We start from the raw sequence: 9,186 nt of genomic DNA, 5'->3' as shown, positions 1-9,186 counted from the left end.
CTGTGGTATGTTACATATTGTATTCTTTAACAAAAACCTGTGTGTGTCAAATAGAGCCCTCCTAGTCTGCTCTGGGTGGGCTGTATGCTGGGTAATATTACTAGTGGGCCAGGGTCAGGGGGGACCATGGCCCATGAGTAATATTACTCAGCATAATAGAGACAGGGTTCATATCCATGTGCTATTATTGTGGCACGTCTCTTTTGTGCCATGTAAGATAACTGAAGGACCCTGAAGAAGACCATCTGTCTACCCTGTCACAGACACAGTTAGGATAGATTAACCCACCACCACCTTAAAACCGATACCAAATAAAGAGGAACTGATGTCTTTAGTTCTCAGGTTTAAAAGTGACATTACTTCATAATCTACCAAAAATTAATTAAATGCAGCAGCAGTTATTTAGATTTTTTTCTTTGTTACCTGTGACCCACAGATTGTGCTGCTGTAAACAAGCTCCCTTAAAAAAAGCTAGGGACAGATAAGAATGACATAACGTTAAGCCTGAGCTTTACATATCTTACTGTACAAAGCTGTTCTTTGAAGATGAGTGGACCCTCATCACCGGTGAGTCAACAACAAGGGCATCATCAGCAATTGCTGTCCATAGCTGGTAGGTCTCGCCTGATGTCTCCCGTCTGTTTCAGCTGCTTCCTCCATCATCCTCCTATTAAGTACCACATAGTTTCTGTGAGGAATAAAACAGAGTGTATGGTTAAGTAACACTTCCATGTTGGTCACAAGCTGTGACTGAACCAGAATAAATTACTATTATGGAGAAGCAGCTGTACATCCACTGTAAATCCTGCTCAAAACACTGTAATCATGCTGCTCTATTAGCTTTTCTCAGGCTGAGAAAACATCTCATTCTGTTCCACTGAAAATGTAGTGCATATTTTTAAATCGACTGAAAGACAAAGAGGGAGTTCAGCTGATTCAGATTTGCTTTATTTAGTGTTAAATTATGCAAAGATGCATCTGTTTGAGTTAAAAAAAAAAATCCTCAGATTTTCTGGGTCCCTGGAGTTTCCACAAAGAGAGCTGACATGCCAAAAGCTGAGTTTATGTCCTACATCTACTACAATGTGATGAAATCATCAGGATACTACTTTGTACTCTGGGCACAGTCATGAAGACAGAAATTAAACCAATGTAGACAACAGCATTTTCAATCATTTATCTTGTTACAGTCATTGATGGGAGTGAATCTAAATCTTGCTGGGAAAATTTATGTAGAGTCAGCAGAGATTCAGTTGGGTGAGCCACAGAAGTACAAGCTACTAAACCTGCAAAAGTTTCCGCATACTCAAGTCATTAATGCATTGCTGTTTTTTTCCCACAAGAGTGGTTTAATAGTTTTTTTTTCTGAAGCATATCAAACCTAATAAAATCTTTCTATTGATCAGTGTTGAAACATCTGAAAAGGCCAAAAGAAGAATACAAACCTATTTCACTACAAACTGTGGATGAATACTGGGTGAAAGAACGTGAGAACTGTTCGGATGTGACATATATTTTGCAGCACAAGTTAAATCAGCAGTTTTTGCAGAGGCCTCTGTTGAGCATCTCTGCTGACACTGACAGAGATGTAAAAAAAATTGCTAAACCAAACAATTTTCACTTGAATCTCTATTTGCATATTTCCCAACATGATATGTGAGAGGTGCTCTTTTGTGACTCTTATTCTGAAGTTTATTTTTGTTGTGTATAGTATGAAGGGATTTTCTTTTTACTTCCCTGACTGGGCATCATGTTTTACAAAGCTTTTCTCTTATGTGACTTTACCTGTATTGTGCCTATGCAAATATACAATAACATATTATTAGTGTGCGGCTTTTTAGCTTTTTTGCCTTCTGTTTCTTTGCTTGAGAAAAAGATACTTTTAATAATGCCAAGACTAAACTAGCTTAATAGAATCACTGAAATTTGCTCTTCTAACCTTCCCTCCAGGCACTTAACACTTGCTGTCTCTCTTTACTGGCAATACACTGTCATCACTTCCTGTGTTCGCACACAGTTTCCATGACAGCTGAGGGAAAAAAGCACAGCTATAAAGGTGAGTTTCACTGTTTTTGCTGTGTTTTAAAGAAATTTGTTCAGTGTGAAGGTGTGTGCACACCAGCAATTTGTGAACTCTAAGTGTCTGTGGCTGTCTGTGTGTGACTGTGACACTGTAGGATGTTCCTGACTCACTGTATGTTAGGATGGACTGTATTAACAGTCCTCTGTCTCTGCCTGCCTGTGTGGACTGGTGAGTATAAACAAACTTTTACATAGTGATGTTCAGTGCATGTGTTGGTACAATTTAGTGTTAATGCTCAGCTTTTAGGTAACAAAGGACAGACGTTCAGCAAAGTGTCACGTGACAAATTTGCTGGCACTTTTTAGGGTCCTCAGCCAAACAATCAACGACACGGGCTGATTTCAACATTCTTTTCTCTCCATTGTCAGATTGAATTGAAAGCTAGATCTTCATAGCAGCACATTAGAGACTCCTTAAGATTTCACAAATAACAGCCCCCCACTCCCGCGACCCCGTTCGGGATTAAGCGGTATAGAAAATGAGATGAGAGAGAGATATGTACAGTAACAATTTAATTAATTTTTCATAATTTCAGAAAAACACATTCTGTGACTGTACTGTAGGACTATAAACACTATTGCTTTACTGGTGTGTCCTATGTTGATCATACAACAAGTTATATGAAGGCAGAAGCTCCTTAATATAACTTATTTCAGGCATGAAAGGCATGGAGATGTTGATGCCTCTTAGCAAACACCTGCTTTACTTTGGCAGTCCATAAAACACCACACAGAAAGCTAAGCACAGAAAAGGGACAGTAAACTACTCTCCTATACATAGTTAAAGGCCTAATGTGACATTTTTGGAATGTAGATGAGAGGAGCCACAGTAGGCTATGCTGCTGTCCTGTCTATGCAGTACATATATAGATTAGCTGGAGCCAGGTGCTGTTTAGCTTATCACAAAGACCGGGAAACACTTAGCTGGGTTAAAGCTCCTCTGAATTTCACACATTTTATCTTTGTTAGTTTAATCCACACCGTGTTTTCCTTTGGAGAGAGTCAGGGTGGCGGCTTCCCCCTGTTTACTGTCTTTTTGCTACGCTAAGCTAACAGCTGCTGTCTGTGTTACAGTATATTCACCACACAGATGTGAGTGGCCCTCTATCTAAAGGTCTTTTTAATCTCCTCAAGCTGCTTTTCATAAAATTATGTAACAATGCAGCTAAAAATTTATGATTTTAGAATGAGATTTAAAATTTTTGATTCTGTGGTGGCTTAAATTGGTAAATTGTCATGTCATGGTTATACTGTAGTGTCATAGTCTTGTGTTTAATGCTGTGATAACTTTACTTGGAAATGTAACAATTGCAAGGGCACTGTGGTAAAAAAAAAATCAACAACACTCCATGACTTTATTTTGAAGTGTCAGCTTGTTTGCTGTTTCTTGTTTTACTGTAAGATTTCAATTGTTTTGTGTGTGTGTGCAGTGGAAAGAATGTACAGAACACGTTTCCTAGCTAGCCAGGCACTGAGTTAGTATACATGAAGGATTCACCTGGTTTTAAGTGTTTGGGGTGCGTGGGACTGCACAGCACTTGTGTGCAGGCAAACCACAATGTTTCATTTTTGCTTCCATGTGTTAAACACAGAAGAAATGATATGTGGGTGTGAATGCTTTCCATGCTTTCCGTTTTGGTAGCAGGCAGCCACCTTACTGCAATAAACTGTAAATATTACCACAGTATATATCAGTCTGAAAGCTCTTCTGTCGTAATATATAGATATATTTGTATACACATTATAAATAGTTTATCTTTTCTCTCATCCTTTCCTATTTTTGATTGCACCCTATTTGAAGGCACACATTGAATTTTATTTTTTATTTTTATAGTTTTTTGGGGGGGTTTTTTTTGCAAATTTTTACATTTTTATTTTCATTGTTATTTTTAATTTTCGAGAGCCTCTGTACTGGAGTCAAATTAATTGTATGGTCAAACATACTTGGCCATTGAAGATGATTCTTATTCATATTTGTCAGCGCTGCACTGGTTAACAAAAACTAATGTAACAAGTAACAGAACTAAATACCTGTGCTCCTGAGTAATTGGTGAAGTAATGTAATAACATTTTAAATAAATAATACAGAGTGATTAATTCGCTGTATTTTCAAGTAACTGTCACAAACACAATGAACATTTTCATTGCCCACCTCTGCAAGTTAGTAGCTGGTCCTTTGCAGACTGCTGCAGCTGCTTATCTGTTCTTTGCCTTTTGGATTCAGTACACAGTCATGATGTCAAAATTCTCAGAGGCCAATGAAAAGAAACTTGTCACTCCCTAACGATCTCTCCCTAACCTTTCCTTTTATGTGCCAGCTGTGAAGGTGATCCAACCCTACAGAGTGGTAAGCACCAATGGTACAGCACAGGTCCAGTGCTTCATCCAGCCTCAACCCGCCTACCACCAGATCCAACCCTCCTATAACCAGAGCCCACCATACCCTTACCCTGGCCCTGAGCATCTCCGCGTGACTTTGCTGAAAGGTCTGCATGGCAGCCAGGAGCTCTGCTCATCTATCCTCAGCTTCACAGAAGAGAACCAGGCAGCTGTGGAGAAAAAGGGAGAGGTAAGTCTGTGAACAGATGGATGTGAATTGTTCCAACTTAACCAAAGTAAGGCAGCTTTCAATCACTGAACCATTAAAGTTGAAGTGGGTCTGCCACAAACAGACTACTGTATTTGTCATGAGGGTAGCACTAAAGTCACAATTCCAATGCAAGGGGAAGGCTATTAGATTTTAAAGTATTCTTTGTAAGCAAAATTTAGAAGGTTGGGAAACCCTGGTTTATTGTGTGTTCCAGGTGCAGTGCTCTGCTCAGGTGAGAGATGGCGCCGTGGAGGTGACAGTGTCTGGACTGAAAGCCACAGACACAGACTTGTACCGCTGTGACATAGAGGTCTTCTACCCACCACCATACCTGCACCTCATTGGCAACGGCACTCTCATTCATAGTTTAGGTTAGACGCCCACACAAGACATTCAGACGTGTCGGAGAGCACACGTCCTTCTGTGTCTCATTAAAATCTCACTTTCCCTTCATCCAGCTTTTCTTTCGTTGACAGAGAGCCCTGACTGTCCTGTGCAGGGCACTGGCAGACAGCTTTCACTCCAGAGTGATGAAGAAGAGAATGAGAGTCAAGAGACAATGGCACCAGTCAGTGTTTCTGTGGTTGTACTGGTGGTACTGGTCCTTTTTGTCCTTAGTATCATTATCTACTTCCAGGTCAGAGCATGATTATTTTATTTTTATTCATGTTATGATTAATTCATGTTATAAATGACTGGTTTTATTTCTTATAGTTATTATATTATTTATTTTGTACCAGTAGTAGTAACAGTCCTGGTAGGCTAGTGGTTAAGGCGCAGCGCTCTCGCCGCTGTGGCCCGGGTTCCAATCAGGGTTGCGTCAGTAAGGGCATCCGACATAAAACACGTGCCAAATGTCAACATGCGAGTCGTCAGTGTGACAATTCGCTGTGGCAACCCATGAACAGGAAAAGCTGAAAGTGATTTTCAGTAGTAACAGTTTTCCCTGGTTGGTGTCATGTGCTTGTGGGCTACACTAAGAAAACACTGTCAAAGATTTGAGGATTCACACTGCCTCCACATAAAAATACCTGAACTTTTATCTAAATTCAATGTTATACACAGTCAATGTTTAATGATCACAGCATTCAAATAGTTAGGTTTGACAATACAAAGGCACCACGCCTGTAAATAGTTTCAACTGATTTGTAGTTATACAATTAGTTGTACCTGTGCTTGAATATGCTGTCTCTCATTGCATACTCCAATATCCAGATTGGCTTGATAAGGGCCTAAATTAAATGTATGTGTTTTCCATCCACAGACTGTTCACTGTGCGCGAGAGAAGTGGGAGATGGTCAGATCTGTGCCTGGTGGGCCTCACAAGGTGGACGCTGTTGCATGTTCATATGAAAATGTTGTATGAAAAACACAAGCGCAGAAACCAAAGCAGAACAGTATCTGCCTTGAACCATTTGAATACCACTGATTTTGAATGGAGAGTTAAATGAATATACTAGTATGGTCGGTGCTGGCCATTTGTTAAATGTCACCTCAGTTATGATTGAGGTTCTTTTTTATTTTATTTTTTTCTGGAGTGCTATGGAAGAACACCAAATTAACATTTATGTGTCTGTGCATATTTTACTTGTTACATACAAAAGTAATGTTTACATTATTGTAAACTGAAAAAGCTGTGGCTTTGACTAAGTTTCCGCTGACTAACTAGAGCTGTGCTGTGTGCAAACTGCTTGTTTGATTAAAAATGGAATTGCATGATGCTTAGTTGGTTCAGTGCGGCAGCTAAGACAATGCGAAATTTATATGTATGTATATATATTTTATGTTTGCTTATTTTGTTGCCATTACAATGCTCAGCAAATATTCATGTTGAATATGTCCTTAAAATAAAGTTTCTTAACTTTAAATTGTTGTTTTGTGTAATTTACTGTTAAACCTGGGTACATTCAGATTTAGTGCTATCATTTGTTTTGTCTGCTTTCCCCCCTCCAGCAATCAATCATCCAGAGTCACATCATGAAGATATACAGAGTGGGTTAAATTTGCTTGTTGAAAACAATAATAATAATTATAGATCCTAAGCTGTGACAACCACCACTGGCAGTTAGTGAGGTATGAAGCTAAACAAAAGTGGGTTTCTAACATTACAATAAACATGCAAGCAGCGGACCACAAATCACTTTACAATAAATTCTCCACAGTGGAAACATGATTTCTACTTCAGAAACATTAAATCACACAGACAAACAGTAGCTAATTATAAACCACAGAATCTACAGAGGTTTGCTTTTCCAGGTGGTTGGATCTCACACGTTAAACCAAGTCTGGATCTTATTCCATCACATGATGCTTGACTGTGGTACAAGATGAAGGGTCTACCAAAGTTACTACAGTACAAGTCATCCTGCAGAATGGAAATATCTGTTGCAAGCTTTATACCCACCCACTAGTTTGAACCATAGGTTGGTAGTGGAGAACTTATGGGTCACCAGGAGTTGGTACGATTCATGTTCTAGGACAAAACATGAAGATTTCACTACAATCCAACCAATTTCAGTATTGACCAAAGTGATGGACCAACCACCCGACTGACTGAAATTTCCATCTATAGAGCCATTCTGCTAGCACTGCTTAAAAAATACAGATTAAAAACAGACTTTGCTTTAAGGTGGTAACTGAAATCACCACTTCCATATACAAAAAATTGAAAAATAACAAAATCAGAAATTGTAATGACACAACAAATACAGTGTGAAACACATAAAAAACAAATCCACATCAATGTGTTTTTTTTCAGAGGGACAGTGAAATAGCTCATGTTTTTCAGAGGTAAGTGTGTCTGTGGTTTCCATTTGCCTCACACACTCATACACAGGGCTTCACAGAAGCACAAGCCCTAAAAACAGGATACAGACTAAAGCTGCTGACTCTAGATGTGCTGAACAAAACCAATAGTTCACTTCATATAAATACTGTAGATAATGAACAAATACATACTCTACAGCTGCAATACTGAAAGCAGTGAACCACTGCTTCGACCACCAGAAACCCAGTTCCACTCACCCCCATTTTAATAGGCTGGAGGCAGAAGTGTATTTGATGTAGAATAGGATTTTGTTCTAAAACTGTCCACTTATACCCTTTGTGTAAAATTTGTAATTCTACAAAGCAGCATAAGAAAAAGTCCAAAGGCAGGAAGAGCTTCTATTAGACTGTTTAAGGTCAGAGAAAGATCACAGTTTCAGTTAAAATTTAATCACTTTCTAGTCACTTTATCTTTTTAAAAAAAAATTCTAACCAAGTGCTGCAAGTGACTAAACCTAAAAAAGCTGAATAGTGCATTTTACTCAGGTATTATGAACAGATATTATAGTAAAAAATGAAATACACTGAAAGCTTTCCTAATAAATTCAGCATCAACATATTTGCGACTTGGCCATTATGTTATTAGAAAACAATCTGGGTGACATCACTCCCTTTCAAATCACATTTGCTGTCACAAATTAGGTATATATACAGTGCCTTGCGAAAGTATTCGGCCCCCTTGAACTTTGCGACCTTTTGCCACATTTCAGGCTTCAAACATAAAGATATAAAACTGTACTTTTTTGTGAAGAATCAACAACAAGTGGGACACAATCATGAAGTGGAACGAAATTTATTGGATATTTCAAACTTTTTTAACAAATAAAAAACTGAAAAATTGGGCGTGCAAAATTATTCAGCCCCCTTAAGTTAATACTTTGTAGCGGCCAACACAAACTAGACTTTTTCAGTAATTTGTTGCTTTGCTTTCCTTCATCAAAAGGACCTAAACAATTGTTAACCTCAGCTCGAAAATGATTTTCAGAACTCAAAGATCTCCGGTACAGCCTAACACTAAACAATTCCTCATGATCTGCCTCTGCAGGGGTACTAATGCCATCGGAGCCACACTGTATAAAACAAATACATGAAACGATCGATTTAATTCATGTAGACTGATGAATGCACTTTTGACTGTTTTGGCATTTTGTGATGTGACTTTGTGGTGTTGGGTGCCTTTAATCCTTGTGTATTTCATCTCACTCCAACAGTGTGTGAATACATTTTATATACTTCTGTTTGCAGGAGTGTGTGTGTGTGACAGACAAATAACATATGTACAATAGGTCAGAACAAAACTATCTGCCCAGTTAATGTAATTGTAATATGATCGTTAAATTGGCTCATGGATAGATGTTAAAACGAACCACCCTGTTGTTTATCTGTATTCAATGGCCCGTGAGTCAAAATTCACACCTAAAGTCATTCAAATGAATCATCATTAGCGTGGAAGGAAAATACTTAAACAAGTCTCACTCATCCACTAACATGAATTAGCGAATTGCGTGTTTGCTTAACTGCAACTAACAAAACGAGGATGTAGGTAAATATTGAAATTCCCTTCGATTGGTGGCCAGTCTGTAAAGCACCGGGTGAGCAGGCGCTCCCTATTGATGAGCTTCAGCTAATCCATCGCATTTCCCTGTAAATAGCTTTCTGCATGAGAAAGAGACCCCCCCCCCCCCCCC

At 38.8% G+C, this 9,186-nt stretch overlaps 1 protein-coding gene across 2 annotated transcripts; it reads left to right on the top strand.

Annotated features, from left to right (window-relative positions):
- The first annotated feature begins 2,004 nt into the window (after nucleotides 1–2,004).
- Nucleotides 2,005–6,202, top strand: cd28 (CD28 molecule). 2 transcript variants are annotated; one of them, XM_020621731.1, is made up of 5 exons: nucleotides 2,005–2,056; nucleotides 4,401–4,651; nucleotides 4,887–5,043; nucleotides 5,149–5,309; nucleotides 5,937–6,202. In XM_020621731.1, the coding sequence occupies exons 1-5, from the start codon at nucleotides 2,023–2,025 to the stop codon at nucleotides 6,036–6,038; spliced, it is 705 nt and encodes a 234-aa protein (XP_020477387.1). In that variant the 5' UTR covers nucleotides 2,005–2,022; the 3' UTR covers nucleotides 6,039–6,202. The 2 variants fall into 2 exon arrangements, with proteins under 2 accessions (XP_020477387.1, XP_020477386.1); XM_020621730.1 differs by lacking the exon at nucleotides 2,005–2,056 and adding an exon at nucleotides 2,124–2,251.
- The last annotated feature ends 2,984 nt before the right edge of the window (nucleotides 6,203–9,186 follow it).

This window comes from Monopterus albus, unplaced genomic scaffold (genome assembly GCF_001952655.1).
Source record: "Monopterus albus unplaced genomic scaffold, M_albus_1.0 scaffold266.1, whole genome shotgun sequence".
In the NCBI taxonomy this organism is placed as follows: domain Eukaryota; kingdom Metazoa; phylum Chordata; class Actinopteri; order Synbranchiformes; family Synbranchidae; genus Monopterus; species Monopterus albus.
Note: the sequence above shows the minus strand (reverse complement) of the source record. Positions and strands in the feature narration are given on the sequence as shown.